Raw genomic sequence first — 24,025 nt, 5'->3', positions numbered from 1 at the left:
GCTCTCAAGTTAAAAATACGGTCGTCAGCCTGGAGATTTAAAGGTTGCATGTAACTGAAGGTGACGGACAAATTAAAATTACAATGTGTGTGACCCTTAAATAGGTGGAACAAGAATATGAATGGTTTTGTGAAGCTAAAACAATAGTTTGCAATCTTTTTGCAATTTGCCTAGAGTTTTCTTATCATCTAAAGATCAAATATGGATCCTGAAGCTGAGATAAAGAAGCAAGTAAACCCTTTCTACTGCAATGTGAGTATTCCTTACTGAAAACTGTAACTAATACAAAATAATTCTGGTAGAACAAATTTGGACTAAACCAGGTGTGAACTTTTTTTTTTCTTTTGAGCAAAACTGATAAATAGCACTGGAGTTGAACTTACTTTGCTGTCTTTGTCGTGTTTGGCTTGGATGTGTGTCAAGAACCAATTTATTAAAATTATTACTTTTAATAATATTATGTTTCTAAATAAAGGCATTCTTTTAAGGTGGAAGATTAAACTGCAGCTCCTGTTCAGAAAACAAAAATCCTAATTTATCTGGTTCTCAGGTTTATTGCTGTTGATTTTAAGCATGTTGGGTTTTTTTAGAGGAAGAGAAAATATTTGGACTGCTTGTGTTCATTCACATGAATTTAATCCTAATCTGCTCCTGTTCTGAACCGGCCCAGGCACAAACCAGCTGTGATTGGAAAACTTCATATGCATGTGAGTGAGGCAGGCCCCAAACTCATCAGAGTAAATGTGTTAGTCTGGATGCAACACTAAGGAGAACTGGCTCATCTTAGACAGGTGTACTGGCTTGTTACAATTATGCTGTGCCTCTGGTTCAGACTTGGTTAATAGCATGTGAGGAAGATCTTGGATCTGCCTTTACTGATCCACACAAAAATATGCTATGAGATAGCTGCAGGGTTCTGGAGACATCTGAAATTTTTATGTCATGTGGAGATTCCTTTTCATTACAATGCATTTGCGTGGTCTTGGAGCCTCATGAAGAAAAGTTCTAGAAACTGCTTTCATTTGTCTTTGGAGGAATAGTACTTCTGTAGAACTTACCTATACTGACATTTTGATAGCAGATTTGTTTTATTTTGATATCAGTCGTATTTTTTTTCTGTTGGTTTGTGTGCAATGCTAGAAATACTTCTCTTTAACCTAGATTTGCAAAATCTGGTGTGCTTCTGCATTAAACTTGCAGACTCACTTCCTTGGATTCAAACACAAGACGGTAAGATCAATTTTTGAATGCACCTTTTGTCAGATTTTACAGATTTATTTAGCAATAGAATATGGGTTTGAAATCTAACTTTCAATGTAGTGTTAAAATGTGCAATTTCAGATATTTAACTAGTTGTGTTGCTTTACTGTTTTGTTTACTGCAGTAGAGTAGAACTTAGTTTTGTACATTAGTCCTATCAGAAAATGTCGTTACAACTTTGTGTCTCATATTCTACATTAGTAAAGACAATACATGAAATATGTGGCTCTTAATAAATGCAGAATGGAATTATTTAAATCATAGACAGTCTAGGAAAAAAGATATATGTCTGTTTCAAGTTTCATGTAATTATCTATTGACCTGAGGTAATCTGTGGTGTTGGTGTTAATCTAACTTATTTTATAAATAATAAAATGTTTGCATTGTTATTTTTTGAATCTTAAGTGTCTTTCTGGTTGATCTATGACTTGGTAACTTAGGTTGAAGAAGCACTGAAAGCTCATGGCATTGGTAAGTGCAAGATTTTTTACTTCCTACTCTGTTCTATACCTGCACCTTTCTCCCCACCACAATGTAGTTGTTTATGAAACAAGCAAGAAAAAGACTTTCTCAAGACTTCTGCTTTAAGACCTATCTTGTATTCTTTAATGACATAACTATCTAATCCTACAGAAATCAATCAATAATATGAGCAAGAGGTATACAAAGTTTATTAAAAAGTGCTAGCTACAATACTGCAAATCACCTACATTAAAGTTTTGAGAAACCTTAAAGAATTCAAGACCTTAGAGACCTTCAAGATTTAAAATATATTTTAAAAAACTATGCTTCTTAAAGCATGTAGAAATACTTTTTTCTGTATGTACTTTATATTTGTTTTTTAAAAATACCTTAATTAGCTGAAGCAAAGTACTTTTTAATAGGTTTAATATATCATTAAACCTTCCCCAGGTCTTTATGAACGGGTCTAGTTCCAGAAAGAATGAAGGTCTAAGTATGTTCATAATTGTTCTCCTACTTCTGTTTCATGAGGCACCAAAATGTATTTACAGGTTTCTACAGTGCACTGCTCCTAGAACTTGGCTTGAAAGTTGTGGCCCAAGTGTACATAGTCATTGCACCTACCCAGTCTGGGAATTTTTGCACAGACTGTAAAGCAAATTTAAATATTTAGCAGCTGGGTGCTGCTGAAATGAATGCCCTGAAATATTTAGAGGTGAATCAGCAGACAGTTATCATGTCTTTTTATTTCTTTTTTTTTTTTTTTTTTTTTTTTAAGGATTGCTTGGCCACTAAAAAACTTGATGAGTTCTAGTGACCAGAATGATTCGTGTTATTACAGTCTTTGTAGGTTTATCTTCATAACATTTTATTTCTTTTCTTTTACTCTTACGATCTTTTGATTAAGATAATTGCAGAATATTGGTGGTAATGCAGCCAATATTAAGTAAAATCTAATGGGCAGGAATGAGCTGACAGCTTCATCAGTTGTTAATATAGTTTGTAACTTAAATACTCAAGAAAAGTTATCATGAAGATTATCTCTGTAATCAAAGCATATGTGACTCTGATGCAGTAGTATAGGTTGAAGTCTTCTGACTCCCACCTTCTATGTAGGGTTTATTGTAAGCCTTATACTCAACTTCTTACCAATATCTGATGTTTTAGTAAGAGATTACTTGCAACACGAGAGTAACAGGGTTGAGGGGCATTTAAGAGATGAAAAAATCAAATTTGCCATTAGTTGGCATTGGTTCAGGCACTGCTTTATTTAATTATTTATTTATTTAATACCATGTAGTAAAATGCTGAGCTTTCTGAATTTCTGAAATTCTATTCTTCTTGTCTGTCACGTTAAAAGGAATGTAGTTTTGAAATTTGGCTGTCAGAGTCCCAGGACTTTCACTGATTCGTTTATCAGAGCCCCAGCAAAAGGACTTGCACTGAGCAGATGCACAAAAATCAAAATTAGTTGTTTTATTGAGAGCAACAGAACAGATTCGAGATTGCCGTTGATAAATTCACTAACTACAGTAGTGCTCCTAATCAAGGTTAATATTGCTAGCAAACCTGATAGTAATACAAGAACCCGGGGATAACTTTCACCCAGAGGGTGAGAGGTGCAGTGCTTATCCAGAGAGGCTTCTCTGCCTGGGGTGGAGGAAGAGAACGCAGCCCGTCGACTGGTCTGTCAGGTATCAAGGTTCTTCTCTCCCACTTTAACAATAATTTTCTCCATCTTTTATCCCTAGAAACTATGAGGTTCCCCCCCCATATGTGACGTGTAGTATGATTTGGATGGAGAGACAAGTGCTATAGTCATATACGTTTAGCATGATCTTTATAATCTTCATTAGCATATGCAGGGGTGTCAGTTTTAATATGCATTTCATAGGTAATGAGGCAAAGGTCAGTTATCGGACATGATAGCCTTTCAAAGAAACAAAGAACCACGCAGGTTCCTGTTATTTTGCTGTCTTTGCTGACCACAAGCAGGGCTGTCCTGCCTCCACAGGGCCCCCTGCTTAGCTGCATCCTGTGATAGCCAGGTAAGTCTCCACTCCCCTGGGTTGCACAAGACATAGCAAGGTCAGTCTTAATTGTTCTTTGAGCACAGAGACCCCACTTCATTATCCAAATTCCACATTGTCCTATAGTGAGCGCATTAAGCCCCTATTCAAGGAGTAGCAACTTGCTTCCTTTGCGTGCTTGGCATTCCACTTCCAAACACAGACTCTCATCTCATACAGATCTCTCTCTCTCCAGGTTCCTCAGTGGCCCATCACATTACGTGGTCATCTCTGTCCTACCTTTCTTAAAGTTCTGCAGCCCCAGCCCTATCACATGCCACATGTGGATAAAAAAAACTTTTGACTGGGGAGAGGATAGCTCCAGAACTTTTCAAAAAGATGGGAAGGTTATGGGCTGAGTCAGGTGACCTGGCATGCAGCATATGGGCTGGCAGTTTAAGCGCTTCAAGTTCAGTGGATTTAAACTGAATTGCTGTGATGGATTGGATTAAAATAGTCCTGAAATTTATTAAATGAAAATTTTGTTCATTATAGAACAAAAGATATTTGCACCATGGTGAATCAGTCAGGCCTTTCCCTTGTTGAGGGTTTTCTCCTATATAAATTAAATTACAGCCAAAATTACTTACAATTTAAGCCACTGTTAAATAATTTAATTTTGTGATGTGTATTTGAACCCATGTTGTGCAATAACTAGTGGGTCAGTTGGTCTTCCTCTCTGTCTGCTTTGTTGAATTGCCTAACGTTAAATAACTGTTACTGTTTGATGTAAATGTTTTCTTACAATTTTATTTCCACTTCTGGTTTGTTTTTCTTTAGTTAAAACTGCAAGTGGCTCAGGGGAGCAAGTGAAAACACCTGTAAAACTTCCTGATTATGGTAAGAATGTTTAATGAAAAAAAAATGAAACAGAAAAGAGGGAGAAATAAAATGTTTTGAGGTACGGTGTTACAAGTGATGTTTAGACTTTAGCAGGTCATTGGGAATTAATTTCTGTTCATTGTATTTTCCATCTGCAGTAATATTTTGTGGTAATATTTAAAACAATATTTGCAAACAAAATGCTATAAAAAGAGTGAAAATAGGATTGGGGGGATAAAGTTTTTCAGTAACTGACTTAATTTGTGGTGTGGGGCCATGTATAAGCAGGGATTCACTTGAATGTGAACTTCTCAGCATATTTTCTCTAGGCCAAAGGTGAAACTCAGGACTTTGTTTCATTTTGGAGGGTTTTGTGATGTGACTTGAGACTTTGAAGACTGATTGTTAGATGGATGATGTGGGATTACATAAAATTGATTTTATCTTACAGTGCTAACTGAGCCAGAGAGGTTTCATGGACAGACCTTGGAAGAACAGCTTAATACGTGTAAAGATTCAGAACCTGCACTTGGTGAGGGTTTTTAATACTGTAATTGTTTGCTTGTGTGACGTTTACCTTTAAAGAGTATTGTGTAATTTTTTTGAAATGTAAAATTAGATAATGTGTAATAAAATCTTACTAAGTTTACATTGAATACCTAATAGCATGGTATGAAAGTGACTGATCTTAGTGACAAAATCATTGGATTTGGCCTGGAATATTTTTGATTAGGGTAGATACCACAGGTTGAAAGTATGCTTTAGAGACAATCTAAGGTGATATGATAGAAAGGAACTTTGACTTAAATGGTTGTTACTATTCTTTGTAATTTAACTGCCAATCCTGTAGAGGGAAGGGAGAGTGGAGTGGATAGGAAAAAAACCTACAAAGTGTATATTAAAATACATTCCCTTCTAAATAGTTATAAAAGAATTGTTGCTATTAATTTTTTAGGCAACTTAAAAAAAGATTGTCAAGTTCTGTGTGGTAAACATAAGGCATCTTAAAGAAATTCAGTTTTGTACCTTTGGTGTTGAGGAAGTCTAGACACCCAGAAGGTAAAACAACAAAACAATGACGGTTCTGAAAATCTTGATTTATGTGTTTGGCATGCAATAGTAATAGTTTCCTTTAACATCTCTGTTGTAACTAGCACTGATTATTTGTTTCAGCAAATATAAAATTTCCTAACTTTTTTTTTATCAATACAGGACTTAATTATATAATTGAATACCGATCAAAAGACAATTTCCCTTTTCTCTATGAATGTCAACTGTGCCACTGTAAAACAGGACTGAGTAACATGTTCATGCATGTTTGTGGTTCCAAGCATAGACTGGCATACCTGGTAAGTTTTTAGAGTAAAGATTTTTTTTTTTGGATGTAATAATTTAAGTAGAGAATTTGCTAGTCATAGTATGATTAAAAAAAAAAAGGTTTTACATAAGCTTTCGTGAAAATGTGTATGTTGCAACTGTGCAACTTGATTTATGCTGTGATAAATGGATTTAAAATTGTTCTCATCAATAATGTTTATGCTTGTCTATTGCTGACACTGACTTTTTTAGTTTATTCTGTTTTGGTTGACCAGTAATGCCAATAGTGAAATTCACAGCTAAAATTGACTTGGTTTGGTAGGTTTTTGGCTAAATTTTGTATTATCTTAAAGAACTGGATCAATGAAGAAATTGTTCCATCTTTCAGACGCTTTAGACTAAAAGCAACATAATTATAAATGAACATGATAGGTATTGGATAGAGCCTGTGACTTGGAATGAGGGGAAAAAAAGTTTTATTCCCAGTTTTGTGGCTGGACAAGCCATGTAAGTTCTGTGCCTGTTTTCTGGAAATTTGCAAAGCTCTTAACGTTCATGTCAGCTCACAAATGCTTAAATACATTTTGCTATGAGCCTTTTATTTTTTCAATATGTTTAGAGAAATGAGGCTGTCCAGTCTCTGAATGTTTACTTGAATATATTTGTTTAGGATGGGCTTTAGCAAAACTGAGAAAGCAATATTCTGAAAAGTACTTTGATACTTTCGATAAAATACCTGCTCAAAGTTGGTATTATATCCCGTGTATCTTAAAGTCATAGAAAGTTGTTGAGTTCATAGGGCATTTTGAGGCAGTTTTAGAGCTAATGTTGCTATCCGGGAGTATTGCGATGTGTCTGCAGTGACATCCTTTGAAAACATCATGCTGTTTCTGGTCATTAATTCAGATGTATATGCCAAGTGAGACTTGTGTTGGTGGTTTTGATATTTTCAGCTCCTGTGTTTCTTGCTTACTTGGAACTGTTTCCTGCAATTCTGAATCTTATGCTTGTTAACTGCATCTCTGGTATATTCTTAAATACTATGAAATACAGTAATTCGGGAAGGATAACTTTTAAGTCATGCATCTGGGATGGATTAATCCTAGGCAGCGGGACAGGCAGGAGACTAAGTGGCTGGAATTTGCTCTGCTGAAAAGTTGCTGGGGATCCTGGTGGACAACAAGCTTAAGATAAGCAGTGTACCTTGGCATCAACGTAGGCTAACAGCAAACTGAGCTATACTAACACGGGTATAGCCAGTAGATCAAGGGAAGTGATTATTCCCCTGTTCTTGATACTTGTTAGGCCGTATCTAGAATATTGTGTCCAGTTTTGTGCTACTGCAGACAAGAAAGATACTGATCAAATCGAGCAAGTCCAGTGGAGAGCTGCCAGGATTGTCAGGGGGCTGAAGCAATTGCGCTGTGGGGAGAGGCTAAGGTAACTGGGCTTGTTCAGGCTGGGGAAGAAAAGGTGTCAGGGGGATCTAATAGTAGCCCTCCAATACCTCGGGGAAGGTTATTAAGAAGACAGAATCAGGCTCTTTATGGAGGTGCTTGGCAGGAACATAAATTTAAACAGGGCAGTTTCGTACTTGACATAAGGAAGAAATTTTTCACTGTGAGGGCAGTGAAACATTGGAGCAGGTTGCCCAGAGAGATGGGGGAATCTCTGTATTCAGAGGTTTTTAAGATCCAAGTGGACAAAGCCCTGTGCAATGAGTCCAGCATTCAGTGTCAGCCCTGTTTTGACCAGAAGATTTGGCTTCAGTCCCCTAAATTATTCTGTGATTCTATACGTAATAATTTTAATAAGTTCTGCTATGTATAAATGAAAGTTGATTTATCTCCCATGTTTATTAGCTGTGCTAGATCTGGAAAGAGTTGCATAGGATAAAGTGTGACTTCAGGATTTGCGTTTCCTTATTTTCTAGAAACAACATTACCCTGAGATAGCAGAATCTGATGAAGTTAAGGGTAAAGGCTCCGAACTGAACAGAAAAGTTAGGCAAGTTGCATTAACAATTGAGAAGAAAGAAGGAAGAAAACAAATAAAGGTACGTTTCTTTAAGAATTCCAGAAGTTTTATATTTATTTTAAAAAAAATAATAAATCTGTTATGGTGGGCAGATCTGCTTTGAATGGTAGGAAAATCTTGCTTTTTTTACCTTTATTACAAGTGCTTTTTGTTGTCTTAATAATTTTTCCAGGATTAGTCTGGACACAATTTCCCATTGGTCACTCCTGTCATAAGTATTTCTCCTGTTTGAAATAATACTTATGCTACCTGAGTGTACAGAAATATGATTCTAGAGTGCACAAATAACACAAAATATCTATATTAATATTTAATCAATTCCCAGCTCTGTGTGTGTAAAATAACTTGTTTCATTGTTGCTAGGAAACCACCTTTATGACTTTTCTGAATTAGTTTCTGCCTTGTTAGCACCTTGTGGCAATTCTCAGAGGAGCCAGGTAAAAATTCTGGTAGTACAGAGGGAAGTGTGGAAATTTGCAGGTGGATCTGATGTTACCAGTAATGCCGTGAGATCACAGGAGCACCACAAGCTTAAATTCTTGGGGAGCTGAACCCTTAGAAGCATGTTCTTATGAAGATATCTTCATATCACTTTCTGTTGATGTTTACACCACAATAGATTTAGAAATGTTTGCCACCTTTATCTGGGCAGGATATTGGCACGTTTTCTTCTTGAGGTGTACCTTAAGCACCTCAGTAAGCTTGTCATGAATCAGAGTGGTAGTGTTCTTTATGGTATACATTAAGTTTGTATTCTCCATCAATTTCAATGTTTGTCAACATCTTGCTTGTTAAGCAGTGTTTCTTGGTAAGATTTCTTGCCAGTGCTACTTAATGTGCATAGGTTATGTCTCCTTTCAAAGTGGAGTTCACAGTGTTACTGTGTTGAAGCTCGTTATGTCCTGCCCATCTGAAAAAAGACCCATGTTTCTTTCTGTGTAATACTATCATAGCTAGGCTCAAGGATGAGAGTCTGTACTGATCCTACTCTTTTTTGAGTATGGGAATATTGGAAGATCAAGTCTTTCTTCTAGAGTGAATGCTCTAGAATGGAGAGATTTCAGATCATTGCATTCGTCCTGTCTGCATATCCTTAATTTTTAACCTCTGCTTAAAAAGAAAACCAAAACTGTCTATTGGCAGCAACTATTTCTTTTGATCTACTTAATTAATTCAAATTTCTTGACTCAAGACTGTATATTTTACTTGAGATTTATGTTCATGAATATAGAAATAATTAATTCCATCTGTATTTCGTAGACTGTTTTGTTTTTCTAGAAATAGTTTCACTACATCCATAGCAAATCCGTCCTTGATTTAAGGAACTTTTGAGTAGGGCGTGCGTAACCTGGTTTAATTTTTACTGCTTTATTTTCTGAAACCAGCTATTTAATTTTTTTAGCTCTAACAAAAATTTAATTGTGGTAGATGAGTGTCCAGGTAACTGACTTTTTGAATATCCATTCAGGGGTTTACACTTACGTGTTTAACACCACTGGTTATATATCCTTAAAAAAATAAATATTTAATGAAATACCTATGGAATAATTTTATCCACAAAATAGCTAACATAGATAGGTTTTATTTTTAGGTTGTTACAGATGCTCCGATAATGAGGAGGAGATGGCAAGAATGTAAGTGTGCTCAGTGGGATGTAAATTGTACATTTCTAATTTGGGTAAACTCCCTTTGATCTAAACCAGCTTGATTTAAGGGCAAATTGAAAGATTTGGTCAGTAATTGTAGCATGTGCTTATGTTCTAAGATGCATTTTGTATGGTTTATATTGAAAATTTGATGGATGAACAAGTTCTTCCATGGGCAACGTAACTAGAGAGATCTGGTTTATATGGCTTTGTTCTCTCTTCCTCTTTCCATCCCAGTCCTCCTCTCTTCCCAGGATCCTTTACATACATTTTCTTTTTATCGGTAACTGCTGTAGTCTCTGCAGTGCCGACTACTCATGGGCATTTTGATGAACTGCGCAAAAGAAGCAGGTTGAAGCTCCATGTGTGTATTTAATTTTCAGTCCAGAAAGCAAGACGGAATTCTTAAAGCGCAGCTATAGCTCTTATCTGTGAAAGAAAGCTTTCTGGTTTACTAGCCATTGATATTCACAAAATTGTGAGAACATCGTACCTGTGAGACTTCTCACTCAGTTTAATCTTTCAAAACTCATTGTAGTACATTGTAGTACAATGTCATCCAGATGGACAGACAGTACAATTGCATGCCGCTTTAGGAAATAGCTAAAAATTGCTATGAGACCCTCATTCTCAGACCTACGTGAAAAACAAAGATTTGAATTAAAACTAATGTACTTAATTTTAATGTATATTAGTATGTAAATGGTGTCTTAAAATAGCTCAATAGAAGTAATGAGAAAATTATTTCAGTAATGATCTAGATTAGCAGTGTCATACTCTGAAGAGGAAAGATATCCATTTTGAATCTAGGAAAGTGTTTTGAAATAAGTTGAATCCTATTCAGATTACATTTCTTGACTGTAACCTTTTCGTTAATGTGTCTAATTTTGCACATAGCTATGTGGCATTTTACTGTATTTCTAATATTTACATATTTTAAGAAATTTATGTATGTAATTATAACCAGGGTATAAAATATTTAAAACTTTGTTATTCATTTGTAGTTCGTATTTAATATGCTGCCACATAATAATGCTTATAAAATTATTCTTAATGTTTGTAACTAATAGTGCACAGAAACAGAGCTAGTTGAAATTGAAGTGCCGTTTTAGAACCCTCCTCTGTCAAGATAATGTCCATTGTGCTACATTTCAAGCATGTTTGTTTAGACCCTAATGCAGATGACAGCCCTTCAAAAGCTAAAGTTCAGCATGTGGATACATCACTTAGTAATGAAGAAAAAACAGATTGTAAAAATAAGGATGGAAAAATGCCAGACTCTATTCAAGGTAAGAGAAAAATGACTTTTTTAAAATTTTTTTTTTTTTAACTTTCAACCATGCATGAATTATTTACTCTGTATGTGCCTATTTATAGCTTCTATAGTTATGTTCTGCTATAGAAGGTGAATTTGCACAGTGTGTGGATGGGTTTGGGGTCTGTGGCAGAGGAAAGAATCATACCAGTGTTTGCGAAGAAAACCATCTAGTTTTACTTCACATGGCCAGATACTTTAGCACAGAAACAAGATTCATAATTAGAAATTTTTACCATGTGTATTTTTGGAAGGGGCACAGACTCATTTTGGGCATATAAGCTGTTCTTCAGTGTCAGGAAAAAAAATGGGACCAGCTGCATGCCAGACTGTTTGTTTAGAGCACAAGAGGAATAAAAAGGAAATAGACTGGATAGATTTTTTTTTTTTTTTTAACAACATCTAAAATATTTGATTAATGCTTATTTTCTTGAAAACAAAACCAGAATTAAATGGAAAAATCAGTGAATACCATGTAACTAAAGAAACATCAGAAGTTGCTGCTTGGTTGTAGACTTAATGTCAAAGGTGAGATTGGGATTCTGTCTAAATGCATTATAATTATTCTCATTCAGAGTATTTCTGATTAGAAATACAAACTTGTGCTTCATGGCTGAATGAAATCTTTGATTTTTAGGTTCAGTTTTTATTTTATTTCTTCACAAGATACCTTACTTTCACCTTCAGGTTTTATTGATCTTTGCTTAGAATTTTTTTTTAAAGATTACTTTTAAATGAAAATATTGGAAAAACATTACTAAATACACTGATTTTGTTGTTTTAGATGAAAAGAATGTTCAAGAGGAGCAGGAAAAAAGTCAGAAAGAACAGGGAAAACCAGATGAGAAGGTTGAACCTAATAAGGCTATTGAAAGCAGCAAAGGCAACAAGACTGAAGAAGGCAGCAAAGGCAACAACTCAGAAAAGTAAAACAACAAAAAAACCCCATCACCCCCCAAAACCAAACCCCTTCAAATTTACTAAAAGGAAAATGTAGGTGATAACTGTCCACACTGGATTTGCATAGAGTGTGCTGTGAGGAAGAAAGGCATGCTATAATAGTAAAATACTTGTCTTCTGAAATTGTGCTCAGCTGTAAACTTTTCTCATCAACAGAAAACCTGGTGTGTGTAAAGTGATTTCAGATTTTGCTCTAGATGCAACTAGGTTTTATATTTAACTGTATTGTCCTTAAGGCATAATCCTCGTGTATTACAAGTTCAAAAATAACGTTCCCTCATGGTTTAAAAACCACTCTATTACAGGTTCATGTCAGATAATTAGGGTGGTATATGAACTGATTTTAGAAGGAAAAGATAACCTGTAAATAGGTGTAAAAATTGGGGTTCATCTTTACAAAGATTTCGTGGAGGAACAATAAGAAGTATTGTGTGTGGTTCTAAAATGGTGAAACTGTGCTTGCTGTTTGTAAACGTCTTTATTAATAACAGTATTATACACTTAGTTTGAACTATCAGCCTTTGTGTGAAGGGGATATCTCCAACATCAGTCATCTTTGTGCAACAGCAGGAACCACAGGAAAGCATTCAATAAGGGATATACATGCATCAATCCAAACATAAGACTTTTGTTCCAACAATTTGTTCTTTGGTTTTGTTCTACTGACATTCTTTTGGAACGCTTCTTAGCTTTAAACCAGTGGTATCTTTCCCAGACATGGAGGGCTAACACCTTTTGCTTGCTTACTGTTACCCAGTAAAAGGAGAACTTTTCTTGTTCCTGAAATGTCTTTTTGTAGGACTTCTGCCTCTCTATGGGGCAACCATTAAGGAAAAGGATTAATTGAAACCAGATTCAAGTCCAGGTATATGAATCTTTGTGTTCATTTGTCTGGCTTTCAAATAACTGTAACAGTTCTAATCTGGAGAGTGAACTAGTTCGTGAAAACATCAAAAATAGGGAACTAATAAAAGCTCAGACATGCACATCTGGAAATGCTGCTGTCTATTTCTACCTGACACTGATCCTCATTGTGCAGTCTTGTACTTTAAGTTTTAAGAACAGCATCCTTTGGAAAATCACTTAACATTGTTCTTTTAATCCAGTTGTTCAGCTAGATCCTGGGTAACTATGAACAGCCAGGTGTTTCAGCAAGAGACTGATTTGGAAGGTAGTTACTAAATTAGGATTTCAGCTTGTTCCTTTACTGTTTATTTTTGTGAGACTTCTGAGAGATGTGAACTCAAGATACATTTTTTTTTTTTTTTTAAAAAGAGTAAGTTCAGATTCTCATGGACAGCAATCAGTCAAATCATGTTTCCACTTAAAGATTCTACAATATCAGTCTGAGAATTTCTGTTACTCCTAATGTCTTTGTAGTGAACTTCTGCACAGACTGAATTTACATCTGAAGATGTAAATTATTTTACTTTTAGTTTATTAAATATATCATCTGCTTTTACTACAATTTTGATTCCTAAGAAAGATTTCAAGGAAGAGGAGGGTTTAGGCTTGGCAGTCACATGGTTTTGGTTAATTTATAAAAAAACCAACAGCACTCTCAGCCCTGGTTCCTGGGCTTGCAAAGGGATAGAATGCATCTATAGTACTTGTAGTTGCAGAGCAGTGCAAATACGGGTTAGTAACTTTTAGCCATATCCATTTTTGTATGCCCGGTATCTCTGTGGCTACATTGTAAAATACTTCTTTTTATAGCTGAATTTTTGTAAAGGCAAGTTTGTGAAGTGCTGATAAAAATCATACTGCAATTAGGGGCCTTGTCTTTCTGCAATGCACACAAAAAGCTTAATTCTGCATTTTAGAACTTTTATACTAGCTAATCACACTAAAAAACCCCTCATAAATAATTTTTACAATGATATCTGGGATCACTGGGATTTCTGCAAGGAAATAATATGTGACCTTTCGGAGTGTGTCAGAACTACTGTAGTAGTAGTGTGTCAGGAATTCAAACTGATTATCAGTTATTGACTGGCTACACATTTTTGATAGAACAACCAACTGTATACTGTTTCATTTATTTATTCTGTCTTAAGGTGTGAGACCAGTAAACAATCCCAGGAAGAAAATGAGGACATTGAGGTAAGTATTTTTCCATTAATGAGTTGCTCCAGTTTACAAATTGTTGGGGAAATAATTACTTTAATATATGATTGGCAGTGGTGTTTGCTTTTGCTTATTCAAATTAGTAATATTATTGACAATAAATTAGCTACAAGTTACTAAGCAAAACTATTAAGAACAAGGTTTTTTCTACTTTGTTGTGAAAACACATGTACACATTTCATACAAGCACACAATTTAATTAGAGGAAGAATTCAGAATAACCATAATAATAATAAAGGTTTAATTTTAGTTATAATTACTGCACATAATAGATCTCTGGACTTTTTTTAATATTGAACAGCAAGAATTTACAGCAAATCCTGAAGAATTCACTAGTCAAGAAGAACTGCTGGGTTATTTGGTGAGTGTTAAATCTTACCTTGCAATTTAAATTTTGAAAAAAAAGAATTCACAGAATTACTAAGTTTAAAATGTAGCAAGTAACTTGAAAGCCAAAATGTAGGCAGTCTGCTAATCTAACAACATATTTTGTCAGAAGGTAGGATTCAGAGTAAAATTAATGTCACTGAATTTATAATGTATCTATTCATTTCAAAGTTTCTAGATGGGGTTTTTGCCAAAGTACTGGTTTACTGTCAGAGGAATGACTTGCATTGAAAGTTAATGCATTTTTCTCAACTATAGCTTACTCCACTCCTGAACTACATGCTTAAGTAAAATGATCCTTTTTCTTTTTTTCCCACTTTCTTTTATAATTTGTCTGTCATTTTCAAGTGAGGAATTTGGAAAGATGTAATTCAATAATGGAAGGAAGCAGAATGAAGAAAAATTTCTGAGATATGCAGAAAGGAAAGAAGCAAGTTCTGTTTTGGAGAGTTTGAAAATTGTTCAATATAAGCATCTACAGTCATTTTTTTAAAAGCTGCATTATGTGTTTCTATTGTTGGATTCAAAAGGCTTCTTATGTAGTGGAAAGTAATTTTACAAGTATCTTTTTTGGACTTGCTGTTCATATCATGGAATAATTCCAGTTGTTCAGTAATTATCCATACTGTATACTTTTTCAGCTGTGAAAATGGGTATGCTCAGCTTTGTCATTAAAATAATTGTATTTCTTTCTTCTACCTGATAGCAAAGATACCCTTGCCCAAGTTTAATCTTCTTTTTCCACCTAGTTTTTGACAAGATCTTCTTTAAATATAACTTGTGCAAACCAGGAGAGATAAAGACTATTAGTGTTAAAAATATAATTCCTGTTATGCTGTCACTTATGAACTTAATGCTAGTTTTTTATTACATTTTTTGATTGTCTGGGGTGTTTAAAGGTGTTTGTTTCTAATCCAGAAGACATTGAATTGTTAGGACAGACCTGCAGATCTGTTACATTGTGCCCAGTGGAAGTGTTTTCAGCAGAACTTTGTTAGTATAGACAAGAAGATGATGCATGTAGCTCTCTTTGTGAGGGGTGTTAGCACTAGAACTTGCTCCCCTACTAGAGTTTCAGAGTTTCAAAGACTGCTTTTTCTTCAGGCTTTTTGGGAAGAAGGAGGTTAGTATAAGGCAAGGCAGCATATATTTTTACATTCAGTAGTGCTCTGGATTTTTGCTAGTTTCTAGAGAAATGGGTTATGACTATGTTGCCTCAGGGAAGTTGTACATATTCATTTGTATGCAGGTATCTCGGGAGGAGATCAAAATACTTAAGGAAAAGCATTTTCCTGTATGTATTTCCACGCATATTCTTGGGTTGTTACTTTTCAAAGGATTGTACTGGGTAGCTGCAGCTTCCTTCTGTTAGGATCCCCTTCCATTTCCGGCCCCCCCTTCCCCCTCAATTTATGGGATTAAAAGTAAAAACTTTATTTGCTTTGTAACTTTAGCTATGTCTGACAGAAGGATAGAGACATAAAAAATGAGGTTCCTGCAGGTTTTGTTTATACATGATGATACTTTAATCTTTCGGAGGGAAGATATTTTTATTGTGTGGTGGTGTTTGTTTTTTTTTTTTCCCTAGCAAAGTTTTGAGATACTGAATGAAGATGATGCTTCATTCATCCTAAAAGTTACACAGACTCTTACAGATGCACTAGTGGAATATCGTCAGCAGACTGCATCAAAAAAAGTAATTTGCATTTTATTTTGGTTTTGTTCTACAAATCTGTAGATTCCTGTAATCATGTATTTTTATTATTATAGATAGCTTGATTGTACTTAAAATTGCTGTGGAGACTGTATTGTAAGTTTTGGCCATTAAATACTTGAATTTTTGTAGTGACGATAGGATAAACTTAAAGCTTTTCTGTTGAGGAGTCTTAACACTTTCTCTTCAAAGGTGCTTGGGTATTTTTTTTAATAGAAGCTAAAAATCATCTTGTCTCTTATTCCCCATGCTTTTCCTTACATTTAAGTTCTCCTGCTCTTTTTGCCCCTTTTCAATTCCAGCTTAAGCTTTTCTCATCTCTGCTGACCTCCCTGACACTCTTGTTCTATATCCCATTTCCTTTCCCAGCCTTCACTTCATTCATTGTGTAATAAAACATTATTGACATTAATTTTCTTTCTTATACAACTTTTTTTTTTTTTAATTGGTCCTACTCTTTGGACAATTCCCTTTGAGGTCTCTTTCTTCCCACACTATTAGAAACCCAGTTTTTCCCCTCTCTGCTATTACTTTTGACTGACTTGCCTTTACATAGGCATAGTATGGAGGTGTTCTGAGGAGTACTTTGAGGCTGCTGTGATTGCCACATGCATTCCCTACACCTCCAGTTTACATTCCATTATACCATAATCTCCACAGTGTCCACACTTGAAATGATTTTTCATTTATTCCCCCCTTGTCAACAGGAATGGTAGGAACTTCCTTCTTGTTGGTGAGCCACTCAATATATTTGCCATAGGAAACATTATTCCTTATCCCTCCCAATGTTTCTTGGAGAATTGTCAGTATTGAACAGACTTCTCATTCACCACAACAGCTAATCCTACTACTACAGCTACTTAACTGCTTTTTTTATTTAAAGGGTGAGCTTAAGTGGATAATGCCAAATGCAGGTAAGTAGCAGCCAAAAAGCTGGAGAGAATCACAGAGGTGACACTTCAAGAAAAAAAGTTGTTGTGTTTTTTGTTTTTTCTTTTCTTTTGTCTTCAAAAGCTGTTTTTAATTCAGGACTTTATAATAAAGTTTATCTTTGTTCCCCATATTCCATCTTCTCTCTGTTGCTTTCTTTTTGCCGCAAAGGCAGTACTTCTCCACGATAAATTCCATGCCTATAGTTCTCATTAATTATTTACTGCTTTTTACTTCCTCATTAAGCTTACTTTCACCTTACTCCTGTTGTTTTTTCCATATAGGATTTTGTTTTATTCATATGGAAAGAGAGCAAGATCTGACATGTTACAAAACAATCAAGTTCTAACTGAAGTAACTTCTAACCTACTAGCTGTAGAAAAATACTTTTTTTTCTTGTATTCTAAACTGTGATCTTTCAACTGGTAATTTTTTAACTGAATCTTTTATTCTGAGTGTAAAATGCTTCCTTTTTAGACCTGACAGGTTGAGAATTAGGCTCTCTAAGTATCACTTCGTGGCCTAATATAGTTTTTTTTCAGATGTAGAGAGATACCGTGAGCAGCTGTATGATTTTCAAAGAAATATTTGATTTTTCAGATTTGGTAGCAGAATTACTGGTTTCCTATTTGTTTTGTGATCATTAAAAATGTCCTTTTAAGAGGTTGTCTTAATGAAATTCTGAACACAACTTTTTTCAAACTCACAGGACATCTTAGATACTGAATATAATGGAGAGGAAGCATTAGAACATTCCACAGAACAGTCTGACCTGACTTCAGCAGGTATCAGTGACTCTAATACTGGTAAAGTTAGCATTGCAATCTTGAATGTGCTTTAATTTTAACACTGCACTTTGCGTAAATTTTAGTAAGCTATTTTCCTGCTTCTCTAAAAGCAGAGCTTACGAGCAGAATAAAGCCAAGGTCAAGTAGCATAAATTAATAGTTTTGGGGTTTTTTTTTTTCCATCCTCTACAAATACTAGAAAGGGCAGACTATTCAAAAATATTCATCCTACTTAACTGGAGGATTTGGGGAAAAATTGCATTAGTTATGACTCTGACTTTCCTCTGTCCAAAGGCAACTGTTTCTAAGGAGTCTTTCAAGGTTTAACTCTGGCTTTTTTTTTTTTTCCCTATTTCTTTTTCTTCTTGGTGGAGAAGAGGCTTAGTGCAGGTCTAGTGCAATCAAGATGCTAATGGAAACAAAATTATGCTGTGTAGGATGGAAAATTCTGTTTAATACCTGAATATTGCAGCTACTTGACCTCAGTACTTCTGATTAATTTTTTCAAAGAATCTTGGATTTCTTTGAGGTCATTTCCTTCTTGATATAAACAAATGGTTATTTTTTTCTAGCATAGGAAGTACAATCCTATGCTTGGAGAGGAAAAATACCCAGAATACTACTGAAGCTATTTTGTATGTGTTTGGTTTTTTTCTGCGCAGTCGCAGTTTTCTTTTTTTCTAGGAAGCTTAGCTTTTGAAAACCTCAATTAGTACAATGCTAATAACAAAAATTGCAATGGCCTACAATATATGAGCCTTGGAACTCTTAGTTCCTTTCTGTAAGCATAATGGAAATAGCTTTCACCCACCTCCCCACCCTTGTTTCTCCAGGATTTTCATTAAATGGAATTCATTCCTGACTCTCAGTTGAATGAAAATGTAGCAAAGTCAGATGTGAACCTTACCAGCAATGCTGCTGTGCCAGACTGGAAATGCTTGTTTTGAAAAGCCCTATTTAGAGAAATAAGTAATGAAGACTCTTCAGAATCTTCTCTTACTGAAAACCAGCATTTCTCTTCTTTAAGACTATTCACGCAGCCGATCAGCTAAGCAGTCCTTATCACTAAATGAAGAAGATGAACCCCAAAACTTTTCAACTGGCTCTTCGGAAACAGCATATGAGAACATCACTACTGAATTTTTGAACAGTGTAAGAAATATGAATGTTGAGGAAGTTACTGCTACTCTACACAAAATAGCAGCAGCAAATCCAGCTTTCAGAGGTAATTAATGTATGCATGCATACACACACACATATAAAAATATACATAATATTTCACAGAGCTAACAAAATTATGTTAAGGACTATATGGGTCAAAGAACTTTGAGGTATTAAGGGGGGCTGAAGAGACACTTCTTTTTCTCCCCTTTAACTTTTGCAGGATCCAGTTTAGGAATGGTAATTCAAAAGGGCTGCCTTTCCATGAAGGTGTTAATAATTGCTGAATTTCTTTTAAAATTCTTTTCTCATTTGTGCATAGTAACATTTACATGGTGAGAGACAGTAAACTAAAATCAAGCATATTTTTATTAGAAAAAAACAGAATCTTCTGTCTGTGATATTACTGGTGAAACACTCGTTTTGGGAATGCCAACAGCAAACAAAGTTTTACTTAGATTTGTGAAGGAACTGTACTTGCACAGTAACATACATAGAATTAATAATGAATCAGAGATAAGTAGTCTTTCTTTTGCGTAAAAGTTTCTAATAAGTTTAGCTACTAAACCTTCCCACATCTTCAGTCAACTGCTGCCTGCCCTTCAGAAGCTTCCTGTGTACATTTCTAAGCTTCTCAGTGTGTTTAAGATCAGGATAAAAAAAGAACACTGAAGATGAGTACATTGTAGAAAAGCTTAAGATATTCTTTGCCTGAGCGCTCACTGTGGAAGAAACTGGAGACACTACAGTTCATGCCATAACCTCTACTTGGGCATGTGTGTGTGCACGCACAACTCAGGAGGGTATCTGTTTGGAATGGAAGTTCTGGAACAAATTGACAACAAACAACAATTTGCTACTTTCATGGTTTTAACTCTTCCATGAGTATCACCTGTTCCTAGGGACCTCTAGAACAAAATGTTTAAGTTACTGAAAGTAGTAATTTCTCCCATAAAGCTTCCTTTGGAACCTGAAAATTTGTGGGTGGCAAATGTGGTTCTCTTCTATGTCTGTTTGTCTTTTTTTAGGGTTTTGTTGTGTGTTGAACACAGCTGCTTGCTCACTGCCACCCCCCCCACCACACCACACCCACCCCCCACCCCCCCCCAACAGCTGGACAGGGAAGAGACTAGGAAGAACAAAAGTGAGAAAACTTGTGGGTCATGATAAAGACAGTTTAATAAGTGAAGGGGGGTGGGGGGGAACAAGTGATGGAAAGACAATTGCTCAGCACTTCCTACAAAGAGTCTGATGCTCAGCCAGTTTCTGAGCAACAGCCACCCTGGAAGCCAACCCCACCCCCTTGCCTCCCCAGTTTTTATTGCTGAGTAGGATGTATGGAATATCCCTTTGGCCGGTTTGGGTCAGCTGTCCCAGCTGTGACCCCTACCAGTCTTTTTCCCATCCCCAGCCTACTCACTGTGGGGGTGCAGAGTGGAAAACAGAGGAAGTCTTGACACTGTGCAAGCACCCTTCAGCAACAGCCAAAACACTTGTGTGTTACCAACACTGTTTTGGCCACAAATCCAAAACACAGCAGCATACAGGCTGCTATGAAGGAAGTTAATTCCATCCCAGCCAAAACCAGTACAGGGTTCCAGGTGATCTTTGACACTGCCAGCTTCTATTGGACAGGTGAATAGAAACTTTTTAGAAAATCAAGGTAGGAACTAGCGGACACCTGGAAAAATATGATCTGCTTAGAGTGGTTGGGGGGTAATGAATATGGCTTTTGTGATAAGAAATCCTTCCTTATGGACTTCCTGGAGTTGTTTGAAAGGGGTCAGCAAAGGAGTCACATAAAGGTGATGCAGTTCATAAAGTCTGTTTGGAATTCCAAGAAGCTTTTGATAGATACCCAGAGATCAGAGGCTTTTAAGGGAACTAAGTAGCTGTGGGAAAAGAGGGAAGTCCTCGCATTGTTTAAATAATAAACAGCAAATGGGAAATTACTTTTTACAACAAAAAGGGGTTCCAATAGAGTGTGTGCCGGTGCTTAAGACCGGTGCTGTTTAATTCATCTTCACAAATTACCTGGAAAAAGGGTTAAGTATGTGGATGACAAAATTCTGTGGTATGATGCTATTCAAAACAGTTAAAGTGTTGGTTGACTGACAAATTTCAGAAGTGTCCTCATCAGATCAGTGGAAATACCAACTTATCAGTCAGAAGAATACATTGAATACAAGGAATTAAGGAAAGAATGGAAAGCAAGATGTGAGGTCATCATTTTGCTGTTGCATAAACTCATGCTTTCCCTGTATCTGGCATAGGGCATGTATTACTGTTTCCCTTATTTCAGATAAAGGACTTTATTGCTGCAAAAGGTTTGGAGAAGGCAACAAAATATGGGAATATCTTCCATACAAGAAGCAAGAGAAAGCTAGGACTCCTTTTTGGCTTGGAAAAGAGATGACTGAGAGATTATAATAGAGATTTGTAAAATCATGAGTGGATGGAGAAGACAGACAGGATTCTGTTATTTCCTATCGCTTTTGATCCATACACTTGGAATAGTGAGGGAATCCAACTTCAAAATGGACAGAAAGAGATGGTTCTTCACGTGGTAGGTGAATGATCTATGGAACTCCTTGCAAAAGGATGCTGTAGATACAAAAATATTACATGCCCTTGTCTTCACTGTCTGGGCCAGACTGGACAAGTGTTTGGAAGTGGGACCCACTGAGGGCTACTGAAAAGTCTGCCATATCAGACTTGGAAAGTTTCCTGAGCTGAAGGTGATCTGAGATTGGGAAAACAAAATATTCCCACACTCTACCAAGCATCAGGCACGCTTGCCCTGCTCTTACTCTTCCCTTAGCATTTGGTTATGGCCATTGAATGGTTATTATTACCACTTAAGCTGTCTGTGTGTTTCTTCTTCTCCTCTCCTACTCCTAAAGTCATGGGCATTAGTTTCATTGAAGCAACATGGCCTTCTTTCGTGTGTTCAGAAGAGGACATTTGACTTACTGTTACAGTGATAAAATTGAGTCTGGTCATGCTTTCTTGATTATCAGCTGCAGATCTTTGAAAATCGGAGACAGTAGAGGTGCAAGACAGACCCTTTAACTGAACCAGTACAGCTGTTCATAGCAATATACAGTCATAGTTTCCAGGCACATTTCTGATTGTTGACGGATACGGTATGTTTAATTTAGTAAGAAAAGATCCAAACTCATGTCAGCGTCAAAATGTTTCAGTATAACTCGTGCTTCTAAATGTATTTTATCATCAAACCACTTATTTTCTCGTTCTGTTTGTTTGTCTTCAACTAAGGAATTGATATTCCGAATGTTATAAGGATCCTGACTGAAAGTGGAACTCTGAGAAGACCAAGCAATGGCAGCACACAGTGACATGGTAGTTAATAGAGTTCATATAGCAATGTTTACTTTCTGTAAGTTTGAGATTGTTGTTTTACTTAATATGAACTCAATGTAGCTGATTTTCAAATTTTGTACAGTGTTATTTTAATTACATTAATAACTTGGTTTTGAGATTCTTGCTATTTATTTTTCCATATAGCTGAAATTGCTGTATTTGTGGAAAGGTTGCAACCCTCATGTTTTCTTTCCATGTTAAAACATACTTTTAAAACAGATAACTGTTTTTTTTCCTCAATATCATTAAATACCATACATTGACAGTCTGATCTTTTCTTATTGTTGGTTCTTTTACAGAGTTACCAACAGAATGAACTATTGCAGTCAGCAGTACAAATTAATCCTACAACAAATACTTGGAAGTTATTCCCTGTGGCTGCTGGGCCTGACTCAAAAGCTATTGTAATCCAAAATCCCTTCCCATGTGAGGATTACGAATAGCTTTCCATATACGTTTTTAAGTAAAGTTTAAAAATAATAATAAAAAGTCAGTGCTGTCAGTATAGTGGTGAGTTGAGAAGTTCCTGGATTATAGGCAATTTAGGGAACCTAGATATTTGGAAGCTTTAGCAAAGTCAACAGAGGCTGGCTACGTCTGCAAATTCAGGGATGTGTCCCAAGAGATCTAACCAAACTATGGTTAAGAGGCACTGATGTGGTAGCAAAAGTATCTTCTGTCCTCTCTTATCCCACCAGTATGAGAGTGAAATGAAAGCTTCTGCTGTCCTTCAGTTCAGGCTCTTTTAACGTGAACTTTTTTCCAACTAAAGTAGTAGTGGTTTTGTACTGAATGTAAAGGTCTATATGTTAATGACTACTACTTTTGTAGGATGATGAAAAATGTTTTGGATGGTTACAAATTAGTGTGCTTGGATAAAAAATAAATTTTTAAAATTAAATTGTGTAATTAAAATTTGCTTCCTGCTTGTGATGCTGGATAGCATTCAGTGGTTCTAATTAAAGCTCTTCAGCTTTGCAGCCAAATACTGGTATAATATAGACATGCTGGGCCAGATGGTAAATGAACCTTTTAATGTTAACTTACATTTTTGTGGAGCTCTGGATGGAATTGAGAATCCTCATCCTGATGGTTTTGCATCTTCATATCATGGAAGGCAAGATGCCATAAAAATAAGGTAACAAAGAAAGCAGCAACAAAATTGGTTAGTTTTGTTCTGTGAACAGAGACAGGAATGAAAACAGTTCCATGACAATTAAAGAAATTAAAACACAAAAAGCTGCTTTAAAGAAATTGTGAAGAATTTCTAGGATGCCTCTAAATACGTTCTTGTTGGAAGCAGAGATGGATCAGAGCTCTTAGGGCTCATTTACTGTATAATAGGGACAATCTTCATGCCTGCTTAATGAAGATGAACTTGATCAGTAAAAACATCTTTTACTTGATAGAAAATTCTGAATTCAGTTCCTGTAATACAGAAAATAAAAATAGAAACATCTTTTTCTGTTTGTTTTCAAAGTGCAGAACATTCTATTAATTAAAAGAATAAAATGAGAATGTTCAGCTGTTGTAAATGGCCATCTCTGGGACAGCTTCTGTTTTCTCTTACTGTGGAATAATTCCTAGTGGAAATAAAGTAAAAATTAGGTTGAAATTACTTGGATTTGAGTATTTTTTTTTCTTGG

At 35.7% G+C, this 24,025-nt stretch overlaps 1 protein-coding gene across 1 annotated transcript; it reads left to right on the top strand.

Moving 5' to 3' along the window:
- Positions 1 to 201: 201 nt before the first annotated feature.
- On the top strand, positions 202 to 23,958 carry LOC132316771 (uncharacterized). Its single transcript, XM_059815643.1, has 17 exons — positions 202 to 252; positions 1,162 to 1,230; positions 1,701 to 1,731; positions 4,572 to 4,631; positions 5,065 to 5,145; positions 5,826 to 5,962; positions 7,864 to 7,986; positions 9,559 to 9,601; positions 10,783 to 10,902; positions 11,713 to 11,854; positions 13,946 to 13,991; positions 14,317 to 14,376; positions 15,991 to 16,098; positions 17,756 to 17,831; positions 18,862 to 19,059; positions 22,275 to 22,358; positions 22,679 to 23,958. The coding sequence occupies exons 1-16, from the start codon at positions 202 to 204 to the stop codon at positions 22,352 to 22,354; spliced, it is 1,425 nt and encodes a 474-aa protein (XP_059671626.1). The 3' UTR covers positions 22,355 to 22,358; positions 22,679 to 23,958.
- The last annotated feature ends 67 nt before the right edge of the window (positions 23,959 to 24,025 follow it).

Source organism: Gavia stellata, chromosome 3, assembly GCF_030936135.1.
Source record: "Gavia stellata isolate bGavSte3 chromosome 3, bGavSte3.hap2, whole genome shotgun sequence".
Classification (NCBI taxonomy): Eukaryota; Metazoa; Chordata; class Aves; order Gaviiformes; family Gaviidae; genus Gavia; species Gavia stellata.
Note: the sequence above shows the minus strand (reverse complement) of the source record. Positions and strands in the feature narration are given on the sequence as shown.

Bases quoted from the DNA above. Each gene is read 5' to 3' on its own strand.
- LOC132316771 (XM_059815643.1), top strand. From the start codon at position 202: ATGGATCCTGAAGCTGAGATAAAGAAGCAAGTAAACCCTTTCTACTGC. The intron at 1,231-1,700 runs GTAAGATCAATT...TTGGTAACTTAG, and splicing joins TTGGATTCAAACACAAGACG to GTTGAAGAAGCACTGAAAGC. The intron at 13,992-14,316 runs GTAAGTATTTTT...AATATTGAACAG, and splicing joins AAGAAAATGAGGACATTGAG to CAAGAATTTACAGCAAATCC.